This window comes from Mercenaria mercenaria, chromosome 7, assembly GCF_021730395.1.
Source record: "Mercenaria mercenaria strain notata chromosome 7, MADL_Memer_1, whole genome shotgun sequence".
NCBI lineage: Eukaryota > Metazoa > Mollusca > Bivalvia > Venerida > Veneridae > Mercenaria > Mercenaria mercenaria.
In genome coordinates this window covers 80,830,209-80,854,052 of record NC_069367.1, presented here as the reverse complement: position 1 = coordinate 80,854,052, position 23,844 = coordinate 80,830,209, and the positions used below count along the sequence as shown (strand labels likewise).

Here is a 23,844-nt window from a genome sequence, read left to right as displayed (position 1 = left end):
TATAAAGATTGTAACGTAAGACAATGTAAACATAACCTGTAATTACCCGTATAAAACCTAATTTACATCCTGGTACATTGATCCACTTTATTTATATCGAGTTGCTCAAATGTCGATAAGCACTGGATATGTTCATTTAACATTGCAAAGGTAAATTTATTTTCAAATTGGATCAAATGCAGGCTTTTCATTTAAAAATGTTGGAGTTATAACTATATTTCCCAAAAATATCATACAGGAGAATTTATATTAATATCTTTCTATAGTTTTATAGTTTTCTCCATCATCAGTGTAGTCTGCGTTATGTCTTTTAAAGAGCATAATTATAACTTTCACACCTGTTTCCATAAAACTGAGAAAGTCTGTATTTGAACTGCACCAACTTTTTGAGATTCTCTTCTCAGAAATTGGTATACATGCTGCGCCGTATTCATTACTTATTGTAAACAGATGAGCCGCGCCATGAGAAAACCAACATAGTGGCTTTGCGACCAGCATGGATCCGGACCAGCCAGCGCACCCGCGCAGTCTGGTCAGGATCCATGCTCCTCGCTAACGGTTTCTCTAATTGCAATAGGCTTTGAAAGCAAACGGCATGGATCCTGACCAGACTGCGCGGATGCGCAGGCTGGTCTGGATCCATGCTGGTCGCGAAGCCATTATGTTGGTTTTCTCATGGCGCGGCTCAAATGATGATTCATATCCTTCTAATCTAAGTATTTATTTTCGGAAACCTTTAAGTGAAGATACATCTGCATTTAATAAACTGAATGTCAATTATTCGAAAATTTACCTCACTACATTTAAAATATTTTCTGTTAGACTAGTCCGTAACAATTTGTTGCCTGAAACAGGAGTCTGGTTTGCTTTATCTGAGTATGCCTGTTTAGTATCGGATACTTGTTGTGATTCTTATTTATTTATTTTTTTTACCTTCATGTTGCGTACGGTGGAAAACTTGGTGTTTTATATTTGTTGGTGCAAGTGTTTGTAGGGTGGGTGGGTGAAGGACATTGTACCGAGTTCAACTCCTCTAGACTGCAATGTAATGTTCCTTCGTCCATTATTAGTAGTCACACTTTGGCTGTGTTCAGAAATGATTAAAACTGCAACTTAGTTGGTCTTGTGATAGACTGAGAACGTTTATCATTACTTGAATATTCAATGTAAATCACACTTAAAGGTACTGGCCTTAGATCGTTCGACAACAACAAAAATACCTTTTTAGATATCTGGACATTAATGCTATATTTCATAAAAATGCTTTAAAACTTAATTACTGACAGACTATATCTTACGGAAACGCATGAGAATTAATTGTTTTTACTACTGTTTACGATGAAAATCGAAAAGCGTTTGTAACATTTTACTCGAAGTTAATTGTCCCGATAAATATCTATTTTTATCGCGCATTAAACACTAAATCCTCCATAACGCTATTGGTAGCTACAGCGGAAAATTATTCTGTTGCCGCGGCGGTCCGGGTTCGATTCCCGACGCGGTCATCTTTTTTCTTGTTTTGGCATTTTAAACATAGTTTAGAAACAAAAACTCTAATTCTAATGTTCATAATATGACTAAACTTCAATTTGAAAGAAAGATAATTTTAGCCAAAATCTGGAGGACAGTCACTTTAAAGAAGTAACAGGGTTTAACATAATTATACACATTAAGTCGATCTCAACTTATTTCTATTAGATAACATTGAAACCAAAACTCCAAATTGACTTTGATTTTTACAGTACAGGGATACTAAAGTCTCAATTGGTCCAGGTGTGGAACATTTGCATGTCAAAATACCAAACACAAAGACGTACACCTGCAGGTCATGAATGAAACGAAAGCTAACACTTGCTACAAAGGCACACAAGAAGGTCACATAGTTTCTCGGACTTCAGATGATAAAGATGAAACACGTGTTAAAGAAAATGGTTCAAGCACAGAACGATGTACGCGAAGATGCTCCAGGAATCATTACGTGAAAATGTTCGATGACACCGGTGATAGATATCAAACAGCTAACAATAGGCTATTATGTTGTAATTGTGACTCAGGAAGGCCGAACCAAATAGGAGCATGCACTCCCGATTATATACATCAAAATACAGACAGTTTCACCGAAAATAGTCTTTCTGAAGGGAATCTGTATGAAAGTGTGAAACATGTATCACATCAACATCCTTTCACGCAAACGTGTACAAGTTGTTCAGTTCCTATTGACGGTTCTGGCTATTTACACCCTGTTTCACAAATTCAAAGCAAACACGAAAATGAATTGGTACATTTAAACAGCAACAGAAATTGTTGTCGTTCTTCCAGCAATAAAGGTAAAAGGAATGACTTTCAAAATGTTACAATTGATTCGGGTTATGCATATATGGACCACTTTACAAGAAGTATTTCGTTACGTCAACTAAAAGGATGGCGCATTATGAATATGAATAAATACAAGTTTTTCCGCCGAGGATTTTATATTCTGTCGGTGTTAAATTTAATATTTTTGCTACTAAACGTGGTCGGACTTTCATATTTGGTTTCTGCTATGGAAACACAAAAAGATAATAATGTACAAGAATTCAATACCTGTTTTGAATGTGACGTATTCCATACTTTGACAAATCAAGATATGAAAGATTTGGGAATCATTAAGTATACAGGTGGACAATGTTGTGTAAAAGCCCTTAAGGACCTTTTGGTTGTGCTTGTTAAGGTGAGTTGTATGTTTCTACATATATCAAAGCCGTAATCATGGTCGATATTTTTGGAATGAACAAAAACTGTTTTCTGTTCTCTATCTATTAATACGTAACAGTTTATAACCTGGGAAATTAGTTGATTTATATTACAAAAGGCTATATTGAAATTAATTCAGTTTTCCTCTAGATATCACGCCTAAGTAATATATGCTGATTTAAGATTTCCTTGGGCACATGCATTTTATGTAATAAATTCATTGAAACTGTTTTTCTACGCAACACACTAGGGTTGGCCCAGTCAGCAAGGCGTGGAGAGAAACTACAAACTTATCAACACATTATTGACACGTCGTCGTTCAGCCATTCAATTGTCGGGATTTGGTAAGTCAATCTGCACAGAAATTTAAGTTTCACAATGGTATAATGACGAGAGTAAATATTAATAACTATAGGTCAAAACCTGTCAAATTTGTAATGCGTAAAGTGTATAAGCTACACATATTTATAGATACATGTAACTTTATATCTATAATTTTTTTCTTGGCTATATATCAAAGTTAAAGACGAGACACGCCAGAACAACTATGTTCACTAATATTAATCATTGGCAGAACATACTGGAAATCCAGAAACAACTCTTGAGTACTTTCGGTAAAGGACGTAAAACATATAGTAGTTTATCAAAGCGTATTTCTTTGTCAAATAATTCAAGTAAAGTTTTGTTGTTTACACTTAAAAAATGCTCTTAGTGTAAATGAAGTTTGTTGCAAGTGCTGCTAAAATGTAAATATTATTTCACTAACCTTGCTACCGATCAGACACTCTCTTATCGCTCTTGTTCTTTTATTATCATTTATTTCTGTATATTTTCTTAGCTCTTATTATAGAATATATATTGAAGAATGATAAATATTTGAGAGTTTCAAAAGTTATCTCATATGAATGAAATACCTAGGACAAGTTTCTAGAGAGTGAATATAACTTGCATAGTAAATCGCGAGTTTGTGCGTTGGTCTTATAGGAATTGAGACTGTACAGCTTGGAATGATAATAATAATACTACTAATAATAATAATAATAAAACTCAAAGCACATTCGTCAAAATGAATATGTTTCATGCCTTGCAGTTTTTCATGATTGTTACTTTAATTAAATGAAAATTTGTAAGCATTGGAAAGATTGTTGTAAGTCTAAATGTATACATTTGAAAAAAAAATATGATGGAATTGATGACAGCTGTAAATGTTTGCAACATAGCAGTGGGGAATTCACGTGGCGTAATATGTCATTTTAACTTTTAATGTGTATGTCTAGAAATGGACGAATTCATATTAATTACTCAAGATGAGATATTATGTATGTAAGATAATAGATTCTTTTGATAGTTTCACTCTGTATTAAATAGTATTTGTATCAAACGTCTCGCACTACAGTAACAAATGCTCACATTGTATGGCGGTCTGGTGGAGTAATAGAAGGTAGTTTGACTTACGATGAACACGGGGTACATGTAAATACCGGGGGAACTTACTATTTGTACAGCAAAATTGGCTTCAAGGAAGGACCCTGTCGTACACAGAGGTATTTACCATATGAGCCTGGAAATGTAAATTTTAAAAAATGTCTCATTTGCAGGTTCACGTTTACATATAATTGTGTCACTGGCCTTAATCCTGGCAATTATTCTTACAGTATGTTTTCCATTAACGTAGATTTATATTAACATTTTATTGTCTTGCATACAGAATTGTTATGAAATAATAAAGTATATATCACATTAACTATGTCGCCATGGTTCGTTTTGTTTTGGTTTATAATTTGTCCTGTATTTCCAGAGACCTTTCTCATGAAATAGATAAAACTCGAAAACATTTAAACATATTTCTTTTAACTACAGGAGAATAGGGTATCATGTCAAACTCAAAGGGGATAAAGGATCATCAACAACACTTGCTGTGGTGCAAAAGCTTTGTTTGAATGGAACAAACTATGAACAAGATTTTGCAGTACAAACTGTATTTAAAGTACCAATGGGACAGAAACGGCGAGTTGTTGTTGAAATCACTGCTGACTTAAAATTCCTTCTAAAACACCATGCACACACATTTGTTGTGTTTGAAATATGAAAGTACTTTGAAATTTATTATGCCACAATTGTGATGCAATCGAAAAATTATTAATGGCTCAATATCGGTTTGGCTTCCAGTTGTAATTCTAGAAGGTGTAAGCTCATTGCGCGACTAGCAACAGTACGTAAGATGATTGAATTGGTCTTGTTTCTTTGTGTATTTCCGGATGGGAGTTCTAGTGAATGATAGGCTGTTACGTTTTGTACATTCCTCAATGTGCTGAACTCTACTAACAATGTTCACAAGAGCAGTACTGACCGGTGCCTAGTTTTCACTGGTCGCACAGAGTAGATCTAAATAGAAAGAGCAGTTTTATATATTGCCGGGTCAAAGGTGTGATTGTAACAATTGGAGCGGTACAAGGAATGCAACATTATGATTACTATGAATCAAATGATCTCATTCTTTTATAACTGTATTGTGTATTTAATATCATACTTATGCATGTATTATTTCTGATGAACATAACTTGTTGATAATTTCACTTCGCTATCTATAACCAAACTGAATTTTTCACGGTAATGTGAAAACCTAATAATATGGTTTTATTGCCTATACCATAACATTGTAAAACAACATGCCAATGAGAGTGATCTTACCTGTATATTTATACAACATACTTACAAAAATGTAAATAGTTTTCTCATAATTGTGAAATCACTATTAATTTGATATAACATAACAGGATATATCAAATTATTGCGATTCACCTATACTCGCGCATCAAGCAATACTATCGAGTTACTCGGTAAAGTACTGACTGGAGAATAAAAAAAAAACATTTTATGTAGTATTTGATTGGATAACTTTCCGTTCAAGGACAACGTTAATTGTATTTACGACTATCTAAAAGAGATAAACTAGATATTAAGGGGAATTCCTAAACCGTTAAATAATGATTATATATAACACTCGTATGACTCAATAAATGGCGTGTTTCTTTAAATATACAAACATCCGTTATCTGGTGCTCCTCCAAATAGATAATAATTCGGTATTACATTTTCTGAAAAAAAAAACCCCAACTCAAACAATCTTAAAGAAAGTACATATGTCTTTTTATATGTGATAAGGGAAAAGCTTAATCTTATAGATAATATGCTAATTAAGAATAATTCCTTTTAAATACTTTCAGTATTAATTCAAGGTAGAACATGCAGATTAAGTGTGTATTTTAATGTACACCTACTTTCGATATAAAAATGTAACAATACAATGAATTGGAGTTTTCCTCTAAATAGTATGAAAGGACAAAGGACACCGATTTTCTTTTAAACTGAGTAATTTAGTTGGTGTGATGTATACAAAACTTGCACGGGTAGAAAAGGGATATTTAATGGTTGTGTATTTATTCTAAAATGCAACTCGAAGATAAAACAACCATTTTTATACATTGTAATAACTCGTGGTAAAATCAATGGCATCATATCAGACTATCGTATATTCAAACCTCAATTGAGAATGGACTGTTTCATATAATTAGCCTCCGTGATAGGCTTATGTCGCTGATTCCAATCAATTTTTACCTGCAAGTTGTTAGACTTCATAGAGCAGCATCAGCTAGCATCAAAAGGCACAAAGGTGTATTCTTGCGCAGAACTGTTTTCCCTTCGGTCCCTAAAGCTGGACAAGTCCTTCGAAATTGCGATCCCTACAAAGTTTGAGGTTTTCGTCCAAGAAAGTAACTTATGGTTGGCATTTAGGCTAATCACAGTGATATTTACATAGGGGAAAGTAGCATAATATTTTATTATATATATGAACAGATTGTATAATTGTCATAATAATTTATATGGTTAAAGGATACAATTCTCTGTCACTGCACATTTAAAGGCATAGTATAAATTAAACTTGTGACATGGTGACATGGTTCCCTGAAGCAGAGAATGTAGTAGATCGTTTGGAAAATACGGGATTAGATCGTTTGGGAAATACGGGATTACTGCTGGATGTAAGTTTGGTTCAAAATATTTAAGATGGTTAGACGGTTTCAGAAATATACAAGTTTGCATATTTTCCATTAAGGATCATATAACGTCCAGTTATTGTAAATCAAAATATATCCTGTGCCCTAAAATCAGTCGAAACTAATATTTATAGATAGTCCTTTGCCTACAAAATAAGCGGGATGTGTAACTGTAGCAAAGTCGTGAAACATCTGTCTGTATATGCATTTCAAATAATATAGCATAACAGAAACCTTGAAAATATTCCTGGTATTGCAATGCGGGTATACCAACACACTTGTTATGAATTATTCAAGCCGCTCTTGCCACAGTGCGACAATATATCATGTCATTTATAGACGGATAATATATCTTAATATTCCATTAAATGACTATAATTTATAATTTACATTTAATTATGTTGATAGTTTTCATTGTTAGACTTCTTGTTCACTTTTCGGCTACACAAAAATAAAAAAGTCCTTCGCCTGATCATAGATAGTCGAGGTACGCTGATTTGATAAAATGTCAGAGTAGCTAATAAAAAAGGAGTTTAAGACAGGGTGTCCTGATTTTCAAGTATGTAAGTAAACTGTGAATATAATATTCTGTCCACTTTCCAGAGAGAAAAGAAAAAGCCATGAATACAGAAAAGGTCCATATTTGTAAAGATCAGGGTCAGTTTTTATGCCCCCGAAGGGAGGCATATAGTTTTTGAACCGTCTGTCGGTCTGTCTGTCGGTCTCTCCGCAATTTTCGTGTCCGGTCCATATCTTTGTCATCCATGGATGGATTTTCAAATAACTTGGCATGAATGTGTACCACAGTAAGACGACGTGTCTTGCGCAAGACCCAGGTCCGTAGCTCAAAGGTCAAGGTCACACTTAGACGTTAAAGGTCATTTTTTATGATAGTGCATTGATGGGCGTGTCCGGTCCATATCTTTGTCATCCATGGATGGATTTTCAAGTAAGTACGCAAAAATGTGTGGCGCAGTAAGACGACGTGTCGCGCGCAAGACACAGGTCTGTAGCTCAAAGGTCAAGGTCACACTTAGACGTTAAAAGTCATATTTCATGATATTGCATTGATGAGCGTGTCCAGTCTATATCTTTGTCATTCATGCATGGATTTTAAAATTATTGGGCATGAATGTGTACCACAGTAAGACGACGTGTCGCGCGCAAGACCCAGGTCCGTAGCTCAAAAGTCAAGGTCACACTTAGACGTTAAAGGTCATATTTCATGATAGTGCAATGATGGGCATGTCCGGTCCATATCTTTGTTATTCATGCATGGATTTTAAAATAACTACGCATGAATGTGTGGCACAGTAAGACGACGTGTCGCGCGCAAGACCCAGGTCCGTAGGTCAAAGGTCCTAAACTCTAACATCGGCCATAACTTTTCATTCAAAATGCCATCGGGGGCATGTGTCATCCTATGGAGACAGCTCTTGTTAAATGAAAGTTTACATCTGTGAAGACTAGAATCATAAGGAGTCCTGTTCCACTATTAACAGACCTTCATCAAAGAAAATTCTAAGACAAACTGGAGCCTGAAAAACTGTTTTTATGCCTTACAAACAGTTAGTAGTTGATATATTTTACCGGAACATAGCGATTTTGTTTTCAACCTCATCATTGTATATAACGTTCTGCTCATGTGAACATACCACTGAATATCGTAATGCATTTACGTTGATCAGCACGAACTCATTGCTATAAACAATTATTAAGCATATACCTGTCTAACATATCCTGATGAAAGTAAAAAAGTCCTTCACTTGATCATAGATAGTCCGGAACGCTGATTTGATAAAAAAAATCTGGGTAGCTCAACCACTGTATTTTTTCTGTAGAATCAGTAGTTTGATCTTCTCATAATTGTATGACATGAACTTTTTGAATATTGATACATTTGGCACAAGTAAAAGAGATATAAAATGCACACAGTTCGGAAATTAATACACTGAGCTATGCCAAGACATTCATGGACAGGTGATTAAAAAAGTTGAATCTAAATCACTCTCCCGTTCACCTATATGCATTCAAGAAAAAACCTATTAGTATTTTCAGTCTGCTGACAGAACTCTGTTGAGATGTTTCTTGAAAAATATATTCTAAACTAGCAACAAAACGCTTTAAAAAATTTTTTTGGGGAAATAAAGTAATGATATATGCAAGGACCTTGTTATAATGCACTGTTTGAAAATAAAGGATGCATTTAAAGACTTGGAGTTTTATTGTAATCTACATAATTGAACTTGTGAACCAGCAGATTTGCAACTGGATTTAATCAGTTTGTGTAGAATCATTGCTCTTGCCGTCAAAGTAAGGCTCTTGGTGCTCAGACTTCAGAAAAGTTGTTGAGCAGATTGTTGTAATTATACTTTATTTGTCCCTATTTGACCCTATTTGTATGTTTACCTATACAATCCGATATTTTGTCACAACTGTTAGAGCCTATTCTTAGTGTGAAGTTATTTGTTTTATTATGTCTTGTCTAATTTTTTGAAAACAGAGAAGTGCGAGGCATGTGAATTTTGATGGAAACAATCACCGAACTTGCACAAAGATTTAAGGTAGTTTTGCACATTTCTGAACTCAATTATCCAGAAAATATAGAATAAAGCTGGGATTCTGAAAATGAAAATTATTTTATCAAAAAAAATAAAATAAAGGCAACGCATGAGTGACTTTATTGCAACAGCACTGTTGCTATCTTCTAGATTGAAAGTATTACATTAAATGATCTGACACGTTAAATAATTCGAAATAGTTTCTTAAAATTGGCGTAATTGTGCGGTTCATTTCAATTATGGTCAAATATCTCGAGGAAAAGCGCATGGACCCATACATTTTATTTCACCGCATTATGTGAAATAACGACTGAGAATTTTCATAAAAATCTACATTGCAGGAAAAATTCTTTTCGCGAAAATATTTTCCCATAGACTTCCATGATGAAAAATTGCGTGAGGTCCAAATTTTTCAAATCAGTCAAGCAAAAATTTAATCAAATTCTACATTGTATAAAATATTTCGATCCAAACGAGCAGAACTACCTTAAACAAACATACATACCAGAGGATGACTCAATCGCCTTAATCACTCGGACACGTAAAGAAGTTTGTTGGATAGATTTTGATAAACACGATTGTTGTCTTATGGTCACCTTAAAGCTTTAAATCCAGGAACCGCTTGCCTTCCAGGCCTTGTTTCAGACAAAGATGGGCATTTGAGTACGACCTTCCACATGCCAGATCCCTAACATAATGACCCGGATGGTGTTCGCACCCACAGGAGAAAAGTAAACGGCCTGAGTAACTAGAACACAGAGGCCCTGACTATTAATCAATTAATAAGCAGTTGGAAATAAATTGATATTAATTAATATACACAATACATGAAATCAATATTTCATCAGAATGTATATTAATATAAGAATATTTGTATTTAAACAGATGTTTTCATGTCCATTATGACACCTACAATGACTTACCTGCTATCAGGGTTTCTTTACATGACAATGCCCTTTTAGCTTTGAGAGATCAGTTTCAGGACCACTGTAGCAATAGATTTTCGGACAACTGTTAGCAATCAATTTCCGGACTACAGTTAGCAATCAATTTCCAGACTACTGTTAGAAATCAATTTCCTGACTACTGTTAGCAATCAATTTCCGGATCAATATCAGGTCAACTATGAGCAACCAGTCATGCCAGTGTATTATATTTGTCAGTGTTAATTAGTGTATCAAATTTCTAAAGATGTTCCAGTACCTTTGATAGCGTAATTATATGAGACAATTTTGTTTTTGGTTCAACGCCGTTTTTAAACAGTATTTCAGTTATGTAACGGCTGGCAGTGTTCCTGGATTCTGTACCAGTTCAAACTTGTTCTCCACAATTAATTGTCAACTTCACCAAATGAATCAGAGGTTGAGGACAAAGATTTAAGACACAATATCTTTTATCAAATCGTCAAGTAGAACATACATCCCACCCGGTGATCGGACTCACGACCCTACGATCCGTACATCTGCGCTCTCTCTATTGGGCTAAATATATGACACAGTTGTATATAGGCAAATGCATGCTCTGCTCGAACAAAATGCCTGTGTAACTCAGAAAGACTTGAATACACATTTGATACTAATATTTGTTTTCAAAGTCTTTGTGACAAAATTGTACACTAGATTTGCATTATAATTACGTATATGATATCCTTTACTTGTGCTTGTGTTTATTATTTTCCTTCAGCCAAGCAGCATATTCTTGGGAATAATGAAACATAATAGAGAAAGTTTGCAAGGCGTCAAACCGCAATATAACTTTCTGGAAAAAATGATAAACATAAATAGTATAACTTCAACTTAAATTATGGACAAGTGTCCTGTTTCCATGCTGTTCTTATGCTCGTGTTCTTAAAACATTTGGTCTGACAACTCTTCTCACTTGAATTAATATGTCTTTGTGTTTGCAAAAAAAAAAAAAAAAAAAAACGTTTCCAAAGAACAATTTGGTTACGTTTACAATTTCAATAATATAATTAAAGATACGAATGTTTAACTTCGTTTAAGGCAAAGAAAATAGCCATTTTACTTCCAAATATTAGACTGAAATTCACGACTGTTGTTATGAGCTGTAGCAATAGTTTCTAAATCAATAATGTAATGATTCGATGGTTTCCTTTACCGATCAGAAAGGCATCTTGTCGCTTAAAATCAAATGCCGGGAACCTTACTGGCAATATAAAAAAACTAAAACAAAACAATTCTACGATACTTCAGTAAGGTCAACAAAACGCTTACGAATGCAACAGTTTATATGAAATTCATTGTAATATTATTCAATTTACGTGTATCTAAGTATCAACAACAATCACGTATATAAAGACAGGTGAAATAATAACTATTTTAATAGACTGCGAAAACTTATAAAAATATAACTCCTATAGATGAACTATGACCTAATTATAAACTTTCTAATTCAAATCTTATTTTCTTGGAATTGCTTTTTGTAGGAACCATATCGCAAATGTAAGTAGGTTTGTGAAGATTTAGATATAAATGCTACAGTACTTTAGTAATAGCAAAGTCGTAAGAGGCTTACCACAGTCTTGAGCTGTTTTACACACTGTTGTGATAGATACCGACAAACCTCGGACACAGCCCCACATAAATATTAATATACAACTATTGATAATAGTTATGGTTGAGGATCCAACTCTCGAGGGCCTTGGTACAGATGCCAAGTGTAGTTTATTTTCAAGCAAACAAAATTCTTATTACACCTAGTAACAATAAGGCTTACCTAACTGCTGTATCCGGCAACAGAATCCGACGTAGCTCATTCAAATAGAAGTCAGATTAACGTATTAAATGACTAAAAGTATATATTTTACACAACACATTTTGGAGTACAAGCAAGGAACTCTTTTTCCCGTGAAGAACTCAAAAGATCCCTAATGGACTTTCAACTACAAAGTGTATATTAGTTGAACGTGTCGGCGCTGTTGAAGTAACCGGTTTTGAATAGAGAACATTAAAAGCCATGAAGAGAATTGAGCGTAAAACATACTGTCAATTTTAATAGCCTAATCACATAAAAAATGTTCCAATGCGATTGATTACAAGTCACTAAATTGCGTAGGTGCTAATGTCTCAAAAATTCTACATGAGTTTTTTAAATGTGATTTTAAAACTAAAATTTGTCTGGCAAGACTAGTAGAAGAAACGGATTATTTTGCCCTTGTCTGTTTTTTCATAAATATAACATTTTTTTACAACATAATTATTTCGTGGTCCTTCTGAGTTTGATAGAAACGCGTACTATGTAGAAGTTGGACGTTCAACTTTTCCCCAGTCAAGAATTGCTTTTGAGTATTTACTATTTCTTTTTCGACAAAAGATGTCATTTCCAAAAAGTGTGAATTGAATCTACTTTTTTTTTCTGACATTGAAAATTGACACATAATACTTTGCGAGATATTGTTATATTGTAATAATTGTTTGAATTTTGTAAAGTTTAAATCTAACTCACAAAGGATGAACTTGATAATTTAGCAGTTGAAATGGGTTTTGTACGCGACACATCGCCTCCATCTATCAAATATTTTTACATTGGGACATTCTAAAATCAATTTACTGACGGTTGGTTTTATGTACCACTATGGTCGCATTTTTGAAGCAGTGGGTCTTGAATCTGTAAGCGACATGTTATTTCACCTGAAATGTATGCCGTGTATGTGAAACTGTACATAACTGTATAAATAGAGGAGGTTATTGATTTAAAGGCGCTCGCTACTGTTTTTTCCGGACGGGTCGATATTTACCCCAACACCGTTCCAATTTGGTTGTGTTTCGAATTGATGTAGCTCATAGCAGAGCTGGAGCGGTCTTCTGCGCATGCCCGGAAGTGATTATCTAACGTCGCGTACGGCAAAAATTCGCAAATTATTGTATGTTCGCATGCATTTAATGTATAATATGTATAATATACTTACTAAAGTTTAGGGTAAGTATCACCGTGTTTACAAAATATATACATTTAAAGTACTTTTAGTTCAAATTGCTATAATCCGACATATACTGGAGTCTGTAATTTATACCGGCGCTCCAACTCTGCATTGAGTCACAGCTGTTTCTAATCCAGTACCGTACCCATACCGTACATCCGTATTCGTAAACTATAGGTTTTGATCGGAGAAAGGCGGAAACTTTCATCGTTCTATGACATCAAAATGCTTCAGAAACACCTTAAAATCCGCTTATTAAGAAATCTGCCGTTTGATAATTTAATATATCTCTAAGTCATTTGCTCAAACACTGAAAGAGTATTTCGTACCAACCTGCGTTGTATAAATGCCCGCCACATCCCACCTCGTTGTAATTTGATTTAAGCGAAATCTAATACGGTGACCTGTCAATTTTCTTTTTGTTTTAGATTAGGTGGACATAACCAAATGTATGTGCAAAGTTTGATTAAATTCTATTATGTGAAACTCGATAAAATAGCAGAAGTACCAACTTAAAATTGACAAAAATATGCAAAAAGAGCCCTTGGGTCTGCTGAACAAGTATTCCTTTCTTTACAAAATCATTTTCTTTTGATTTCTCTGAGCATGTTTCAAATAGATATATTGTTTTCCGTTATAAAAATGCTTAGATATCATATTTATGCTGATTATTGTACTTTACTGAAACATATTTTAGGATTATAGAAATTTTGAAAAATGTTAAAAATATCACCATATCTAGAGGCAAATTATATTGAAACAAAGCTGGTGACCCAGTATTTTTATTTCATTTTTCAATACATCATAACATGATCTTTTAATACAAAACATTTCATCAAAATCTATTATTGAGAAGAAAAAAAAAGAAACTGTAGCGAGCGTCCTTAAGCGAGTTGATGAAATAATGTGCAAGTGAAATATAATCAGTTACTCTCACGTAAAGGATGATTTAGTTTTTTCGGCGACGCCGTCTAAATTCGTTTTCGTTACTTATGCCACCTGACTTCAGTTTGCAAATCAAACTACTTGATAACGCATTATAGATAATTTATCAAAATGGAAGATTTATGCAACACTGTCTGATTGGACGAGAGTGTCAATTTCTTTCACTCTGTTGATTGTGCTACGCTGAGTGAAATGTAGACAAAGCGTTTATCCTAAACGACGCTGTTCACAGTTTTAAAGCTAACTTTGGCTCAGTATATTTAGCAAGAATATTGATATATCTCAAAATGATAAGTGAGTTTAATAAATAAGATAAAAACCTGTTCAAATACCAACATATATCAAATTAAAGAAAGAGCTAAATACGGTCTGCGTATCACATGAATAAGGTTGTGAATAAGAGTCTTTTATGTAGAGAAGTGCTTTTTAAAAGATTTTCCTTGTTACAATTGTCGTCTGTATATGAAAAGGTTTCTTGCTTTTGTGACTTATTCAGATTGCATATTAAAATGAGTACTTTTTTGCTTTGGTATATTTGTTATAAATTATTTAACTGATTTATTATATATGAATATTTTTCTTTAGTATGGTATGCAAATATTGAACTCAGTTGAAATCTGTTTCATTATATAAATGCTATATAATGACTGAATCTCATTACACTGAAGTGAAGGTACGCTGCATACAGTTTATCTATGTGATATGACTACGGTCAAACTTTGCTTATGAAATAGAAATATTGAAATAATTACAATTGTATGTTTTGCTTGACCTTCACTTTTTTATAGGTGTGACGTCATTGCTCAAAGATTCATGAATAGCGAATATTCATTTGTTAAAGCGGGATCAGTTGGCCTATTTTAGAAATAAATAAAAATAATAAATAAAAAAATCCTTTAATTGATTTTTTCTCATGTATTCTAATCAAACTTGATTTGTAGCATCTTTATTAGGCCCGCAGCCAATTTTGTTCAGCTGGGTCATTTGACCCCATTTAGGGGCTGCTAGAGCTAAAACTAGAAATGCCTTTGGTCTGGAGCATCATTATAAGGTCCTCTTCCAAATTTATTTATATAGGAACTTGGGCCCTATTAGGGACCACTATAGCTAAAAGTAGATATGCCTTTCTTCGCATTAACCACTAAAATGTAATGGATTTTTATAAAACTCGATGTGTAACAATATCGTAAGGTCTCCTGTTATTTTGTTACAAATGGGGACAGGGACCAATTTAGCTAAAAATATAAACACGTTTAATGACCTCTTCTCATGAACCGCTTCATGAATCTTCATCAAACTATTGCTGTAATTATTCGTCTAAGGATAAACGAAACAAAATTGCAACCTTAGAAACCTTTGCGAAAAATTAAAAGAGAACCATTTAAATTGTTAAAGTGCGGTGTTTAGTTTTGCAATTTGAAACATGTTAGATGAAAGATGAATGTTAGATGAAAAATTCATAAACTTCTTTCCTTATTACAATTCGCCGACCATCATTTTTAAAGATATTTCTTGTTATTAATTTGATTAGTTTTCAACAATTAGCATTTTTGGAATAAAAAAGGTATATCGGAGAAATCTTTTCATAAATATTCGAAGTGCGACAATTTTCTATCTCATCGGTCAGATATATACCATATTCATGAAAAACAATCACAGCAATATTTTTTTTTACTGAAATTGTCCGAAACATTAATCTGGTTGTTCAGTACATAAAAACTAAAGTTTCACAAGTGTGACAAAATCGCATGTTTCTACACCTCTTATACATATAAGCCCTTTACATATATGTGCTTATATATGTATGGAGTCTACCTGTTTTAATTATCATAAATCTTGCCTACAGATAAAATAATGGATCTTGCCTATATTGATCATTCTTCGACCTAATCATACATCTGCAAAGTATAGGATTTGTCTTGTTCATATTCAATAAGCAATTTTTCATTAATTTAAGCCATGCTTATAGACATGTAGGTCTCGAAGAAGTAGATCATTTACAAAGTAGATCCTGATAAGAGATAAGGCATTTTTTTCATTGTCATTTAGCTCTATAAGGGGCTTACAATGACATTCTATAATTTCATCATTGTAAGTACTAGTAAACTTTCAATTTTTAAGGTATTATTACGTATTTCAGTTTCATTTTCCAATGTATACGTCTGACCATTAAAACGCAAGCCTGATAAGATATTGATGTATTTGATTTGCAAATACCTGTAATGAAAATCTACTGGTCCACCAGTGAATATAATTAGTCATCATTTGGTCAATGAAATGCTAGAATATTGTGAGGGACAACACAATACCTTTGATAATTCAGACCACTTAAAACATTCACTTTATATATAGAAAATAAAGGTATGGCCGTGTCACGAATGTACGATCCTTACAACCTCTCATGACCTTGAACTTAATGACAGCAGGACATAAATGTACTATGCATACTTCAATGTTGGAATAAATACCTCTACCGGGTTTGAAGAAAATTAAATAAGGATATGTAAGGTATATTCCGAAGAAGAAAGTGAAATATTTAAAGACCTTTTGATTCGTTCTGACATTGACTTTGAATACCGGGGGTATAGGTGAACAGATTATCTGCACCGAACTCAACAGTTTTGTGATATTTACTTACAGTGTTTAAATAAATCTAGATAAAATAATAAACTTATGACCCGGAGAATAAAGTTCAAGGTTTCAACACACTTTTGACCCTTCCCGACCTCGATCTTGAAAAACGGTTGTCGCGCATACAACAGTGTTAAAGGGTATATGTATACTAAGTAAAAATAAAAAAGAATTTTTGGTAAGACCTCTCCTTGAAGATGTGATATAGACTTCTGTTTACTGTTAAATGTATTGCACTACCAAAAAATCTGAAAAGGTTCAAAGTCAAGTCTATACACTAGCAATAAATTGTCATTACACGGACAGACGAACAGACAGACAGTCATACGGAAGGAGTGATTTATTAAGAACTTTGGACAAAGGTTTGGGTCCTGATATATAGTAGACGTTTGATATTTCGTTACCCTGTCGCATATCATATCCTCATTAAACAAGACTGTTGAATATATGTTTCTATCAGAAATGTCTTCTGATCACACAGAGAACCACTAGTTAAAAAAATTCAAAACTGTTGCAATGTTTATTCATTTATGTCTTGTGTAAATACACTCAGCTCCAAAAAGATCGATCACAAAATACTCACTTACATAACTGCAGATACAGATGTATATTGCGTTTTAAACACTTTTCGTGTAATATTCGATTTAAGTTTCTTTAATGTATATATCATGTACCCCATTCTAGAACATGTTTCGACGTGTAGAACTGTGACATAATTGTCAGGCTGCGTAAAATATTATCTATTAACAGCGATCTGGCGTTCATGCACACTAGTATATGATTTGACAGGATATCAAATAAAATTGTATGAGAACCGCAGGACATGTGAACTTTGTGTCTATTAAAGGTTGTCTTATCAGTCGGACAAAAGACAGTGAACTAACAGGACGTGAGGTGAGTTTCTTAAAACCACGTGTAAACGAATTCAGCTGCAAACGGCTGACGTTAATGCAAAACTGTAAAACTAATACTGAAGGTAACAACGACAGTTATAACAGAACTAGTATTGAAAAATATAACGAAGACAAAACGGTAAGCATCACTTCAGTACGTTGAGAGAAGATGACTGTACACAACCCAAACTAATGCCATAGTTATTGCAGTAATATAACTAACAGGTTCGATTCATCTTATAAAACTGCTCCAAGCTCAATGCAGATAATACATTTAACTATTTTATGCACTGTCAGTTTTAGCACAAACGCTCATACTGATATATTACATTTTTGTTACAGACAGCTTTTACAGGACACAAAATGAGAGCAGGTGAGCTTATTTTGTTAAAATTAAACACATGTCTTAGATATTTGTTTCGTAAAATTTGCTTTGAACTAACTGCAAACTATATATATTTTTACCTAATTTTTTTAAATTATATCAATTTACTCACACACCACCATGTTCATTAGGTCATGACTGTCGTGACATCACGATATTTGTGTTGAAAAACTGTAAAATAGTTTTATTACTTTTATTTACATTTGGAATATGGTGGGGGTAAGAGTGAGGTTGGATGCGCACCTTAAACCGGTTTAAGCCCCCCAGTGGTGTTTTTGCCACTGACCGTTCCAAGGCAGTGCCCCACTGTGTTCCTTTGTTTGTTCGTTTTGTCCTAATGTGTTGGCTTTGTGTGTGTGTATGCGTGTATGTGTATGTGTGTGTGTGTGTGTGTGTTTGTGGTGTGCGCGTCTGCGTGCTGTGGGTTTCGTTTTGGGGAGGCTTCGTTTTTGGTACCTGGCATTCCCTGTTTGATATTTGTCTTTGTTTTTTATGACGTTTCCAGATTTCTTTTGCATTTTATTACGATGGAACGGATGTCTTTCATGTTGGTGTACATCTAAAGTAATCTTTTATGAAGTGTTGTTTTTTTTTTTGCAAGGAATTTCCGTTCCTATTATTTCCCATTCATGGGCTATTCTGTACGAATGAATAGTATGAGAGATCTATTTCACTGCTTAAAATAGTGAAAATGTCAATTTTGTTTCTCTGATATACTAAAGTATTTCACTGAAAAGCATACAAATAAAGAAATCTTGATTAATACAAATTTGTTTATTTGATATTTGATAAACCTAACAGACAATTGTCACTTCTGCAATGTTGCATAATTTTTTTATATTTACAGATTTTTTGACATCCTTTCTTATTGCAACCTATATGGCAGTTGGTAAGTTTCTTTTTTAGTTTAATAATATTTTATTGCAACTATTAGAAACATGAATGAAAACAATACATATGTATACATATATATAGTGCGAATGGGTCAGGCTACAAGTTTTAACAACATTAGCGACAGCCCTTATTTTAATAAGTTATGCGGAATGTAAAAAAAGATAAAAAACATGGATGATGGTGACTGGTGTTATTGGGAATATAGCTAGGTGAAAGGTTAATTTATTACTGCCATTTATGATATTACGACTGTATCGTTATGGTAATTATTCAATGGAGTTTTAGTTAATTAATCTAACTTCTAAACCTGAAATCATATTCATTTTCTTTAAAAAGCTTGACTATAGTAAAAGCGACATTAAGGCAGCAAGTTTAGATAAAGTATGCAGCAAGTTTAGATAAAGTATGAGAAATGCCACAGTTTTATCTATTCGGCGTGCTGATATCTATCATAATTATAAAATGTTACCGCCTGATTTTCCTTAAATATATCTTATTAGAATCTACTATAAATGGCATGAGAAATTGCCAGCAGTTTCACGATTTTGCTATATAACACTTGTCTCTGTGAAAGACTGTACGAGGGGAGAGCACCAGCTATGCAACCTTTAGCTGCTGAGCGACTTAGCTTCTGAACAAAGCTGTAAAATCATGGGTGTCTTTCAATTTTGGCATTGACAATTCGAAATTATTATCATTATTAAATCTATTTTATATTTGAAAGACTACTTTTAAACTATTGATAAATTAATTTATGATAGATAGATTATACTTCTTAAATTTGCATCTAAAGAAAGAGAGAGAGAGAGAGAGAGAGAGAGAGAGAGAGAGAGAGAGAGAGAGAGAGAGAGAGAGATTTTATGTATTAGCTAATTCAGGATAAGTTCGGGCTTTGAATTAAATAAATCATATTTAAAGAACCTTATGTTTTTATGTACTACATAAAATCCACTGTACGATCGACTAATGAACTAATAAAAAATGCTGATAGGGGTACATCTTTTCAAATCAGAAATGGGCAGTTTGATTTGTCATATCTATTTTTCTGTTTCCATTGATAATTTGGTACTTAAGTACTATAATTTGCTCTAAAATTGTTTTAATTTCATTCTAACACAACCAGCAAATAGCCTACATACATGTAGAGCAAAATCTATCTCGGGTTATTCTGCAATAAACCACTCGCGTGCAATGACGTCATCCGATACAGGTGCGTAGCACGATCGTAAAAAGTAGTTTCCATTTTTCCTAACACTGTTGATAATAGTATGTCGTGTTAGAAGCGAAATAACAAGTTCCCAAGTGTGGTTTGTCGCAGAATAACCCGAGTTTTTCGTTCTTAAGCGAAACACGAGTTTTTCTACGATAAACCACACTTTGGAACTTATTATTTCTTAAATAGACTATAGTGATTCCTAGAATAAGATGAACGTTACTATGGAAACGAATCCCGCAACCTATATATCTAAATATAAAATTCAAAGGCGTTGGCACTGGTCGATTTAAGGAACACAACTTTAGATTTTTATCTGTATTTCAACATTCTCCATAAGAATAATAATTCCAAGCACAGATATCTTACCATAGACATGTCAGACGAGGGGTACTGCTGTAAATGTTTTAAGCTTAAAGATGTATAGAAAGAAAATATTTTGAAGCTATATTAAACGAGAAAAATATTTTTTTAGTATGTTTTAATATTTTTGTCAGGAACAGGAATCGATTTATAAGACCCCAGGTAAGTGCCTACGCCTTTAGTATCTTGAACAATGAAACAGGTTCAATCGCTAACGTGACTATATCTTAGACTAGCTGACAAATGATGTAGAATGCCCTTTGTTAAAACATATAGCCTGCGAGACCAAATATTTAATTTTTTTCTCTCTGGCTACCTTGCCTAAATGATTCGTGTACCAATGTTTCGTAATTGATTTCAGTTAGGAGCTAAATAGTTTCTAAGATCAGAAAAATCGCTTGATGTTTCAAACTAACAATTTTCAATTAAGGTGAATCTGCTCAAACTTCTATAGGCTGGAGATACTATACTTGATTGGTCTTTTTACGTCAGACAATGTCTTTGAATCAACAACATACGAGTCCTATTTCATAGATGCTCATCCTATGTACTCTTAATTGAAGCTGCAACTCAATATATTTGCCCTGACTCTTGGAATGTCATTACATATAGCTCTCAGCTATCTTATATGTAAAACTCCGATGTCTTGACCATACTTTGCCTATCACGCTGAACCTTGTCTAAAAGCTGGGACTCTCCTACTTTCTAAGTAGATTACCAAACATTCTGACTCAGCTTTCCGATGCTCAGCCTATATTTGCTATCGTCTATAGGTATGCACTGGCCCTATAGCTTAAAACCTTGTTAAAAGTTAGCAACGTCTCTTTAGTCTATGAATGGCAAACGTCTTCTTTTTAAACATTTATCCCAGTTGCAATAAATTTTTCATCAAGATACTGGGGTAAATTATCAATTAAATCCTCGATGTGTCTACATCTATCGCTGGATACAGATTGATTTGTTTTTTAATTCATTTACCTATTTTTACCTTAGCAGAAGTAAACTGTGATTGGTACTATTTATAGAACTTGTTTCTGATTGGTTCTAATTCGAACATAGTACTTTACAACGAGTACTTGCTCTAACAAATAGTTGGTTCCCTTTTACTATTGTATATAACATATTATGTGATGCTGGGATCCAGGTATCACTGTAATTAATCCAAATCGTGCATAAATGCAAATCCTATCATTTACAGCAATTCAACTATAATTAAAACAATGAAATGTAATTGATACAATGAAAAAGGAGTCAACAGTAGTTGTACTTATTTGTTATTGTTCCTTCTCTCTTGAGAAGGAACACTTAGATTCGGTAAGTCACACTTGACTGAGCAAATGACGTCGAAAGCTGTTGTCATTACAAGCTGGCCAATCAAACTCCGTGACCTCTGACGTTAAAATTATTCTTTCCTAACTGAAACGACTTTCTGGCTGAACGCGTTCTGCGGATCACATATTACTTAACCCGAGGATGGAAAAGTGTAGTTGTTGAAACAGACCAAGCATGTCATTTGTCAAAAAGGTTGACATACGTCGTTACCTTCAAATGCATGTTTAATATGTGAAAACAAAACCCATTGCGACCCTCTCATTGTGCGCAAACAAATCACGCATCAATCCCGAATGTCACACTCTCGAGATTTTGGACAGATGCTACTAAATTATAGCCATGAATTACATGATCAATGACCACCAAGTTTGCTGTGTTCGAGGACGTAGACTGTTAGCGCATCAAATCACTACATAATTATGTTAAACAGAAAAAAAAACGAATATATGTCATGAAGGAAGAATGGTTTTGTCTTTGCGTCCCATCCTGGGGTACCACACACTGATGCACGATATTTAAAACCGACATTGCAACCAAAATTTTACAAGATGGTCATTCTACATTTATACAGATTTCATTATAAATTTATATAGATTTGCCCTAGAAGGATTTTTTGATATGCTTCAACTTGTTTTAGTAATATATTAAACATATAAACTATTATGACAGTGTTTCGAAGAAATTATGATAAAAAGCAAGATATAAGATATTTTAAACATCTCTGTTGCCATGGCTACTTTAAACGTTAAGACAAATAGGGTGCCATGTAAAGTGTTTTGTATTCTGCTAATAACATGACCCTAATATTCCATGTTGGTCATTAACATAATGGCACTGAAGCCGTCGAAAAACCCGTCATCATACATAGTTATATTAACATGGGAGAAAATGCGTTACCATGGAGACACGAACCCAACGGCATATATATTTTAAGTTTATATTAGGAAGTTAACGCGCGTAGTAAAATTATCTACTACTCAGACTCCTGAAAATAACAGTGAAACCAAAATACACTGAAAAGTGTTAAATATCTGTATTTTCCTTCTTCTTTCAATCTACAAAAACCTTTAGAGGGTCATATACTTCAAACCTGGATAAATATTGTACTTGAAAAGACAGAGATAAACGAACTGGAGATTAAACAGCTAATCCTTTAACTTACACGAAATACAATAAATTGCCTTAGAATATTTTTGAGAAGATTATTAAAATTTTGATGAAATTACCTGATCAATAAGTTAATGCACTGTCGTTTGTAACCCCGCTCGAAATAACTGAGAAATATAGCCACATATACCAAAATATTCCTTGGTCTAAGACAAAAATAATATACATGTATCTCTATTGGGGGCTGCGATCTGATCCGGAAATGACGTCTTCAATATGGCAACCGATTATGAAAATAATACTGCTAAACAATGTCTAAAGAGGTCAATAGAAACGCTTTGAATATCAGATATTATATAATGGAAAAAGCTGCTGTGTCATTCTTTAAGTTTATACATACATTTTGTAAGACAAAAATATATTTTATCCATTTTACTAGTTTAATTTATACCCCACCCTCCTTACTTACAATACATTTTTACATGTGTCGACTTGTCAACTGTTATTTTTTACTATTCTTGTCGTGTTGAATTTGAAATACGATTTTTCCGAAAGTTAGTTACAAGAAATATAGCATACAATTAGGGAATACATTTACCAAATTCTGCTTTAAATTAGTACATAGAATCATTAGAAATAATTAATGGAACAGTAAAAAAGTCAGTGTCGGCACAAGCAATTTTCTATACTTCATATAAAAGAATCCTGTTGATGTGTAATTTACGCGTATAGTTTAGCCATTCGAACTTGATCAGATTCAGATTAACATATACATTGTAATAAGCAACT

The 23,844-nt window shown here is 33.6% G+C and overlaps 1 protein-coding gene and 1 long non-coding RNA gene across 3 annotated transcripts in view; both read left to right on the top strand.

Annotated features, from left to right (window-relative positions):
* The window catches only part of LOC123553862 (uncharacterized), a 44,380-nt gene continuing 20,536 nt past the window's right edge, over positions 1-23,844 (top strand). The window contains exons 1-6 of one of the 2 annotated variants that reach the window (XM_045343559.2): positions 1-150; positions 1,743-2,710; positions 2,984-3,077; positions 17,716-17,762; positions 18,104-18,134; positions 18,994-19,035. In XM_045343559.2, coding sequence (XP_045199494.2) covers positions 1,829-2,710; positions 2,984-3,077; positions 17,716-17,762; positions 18,104-18,134; positions 18,994-19,035 — 1,096 coding nt within the window. In that variant the 5' untranslated portion in view covers positions 1-150; positions 1,743-1,828. Of the gene's footprint in view, positions 151-1,742; positions 2,711-2,983; positions 3,078-17,715; positions 17,763-17,785; positions 17,901-18,103; positions 18,135-18,993; positions 19,036-23,844 lie in introns of those variants that run through there. The other variant, XM_045343560.2, reaches the window with a different exon arrangement.
* Positions 3,087-9,317, top strand: LOC128558694 (uncharacterized). The gene is made up of 3 exons (XR_008371859.1): positions 3,087-3,479; positions 4,130-4,277; positions 4,594-9,317. It is a non-coding gene; the product is annotated as an uncharacterized LOC128558694 (long non-coding RNA).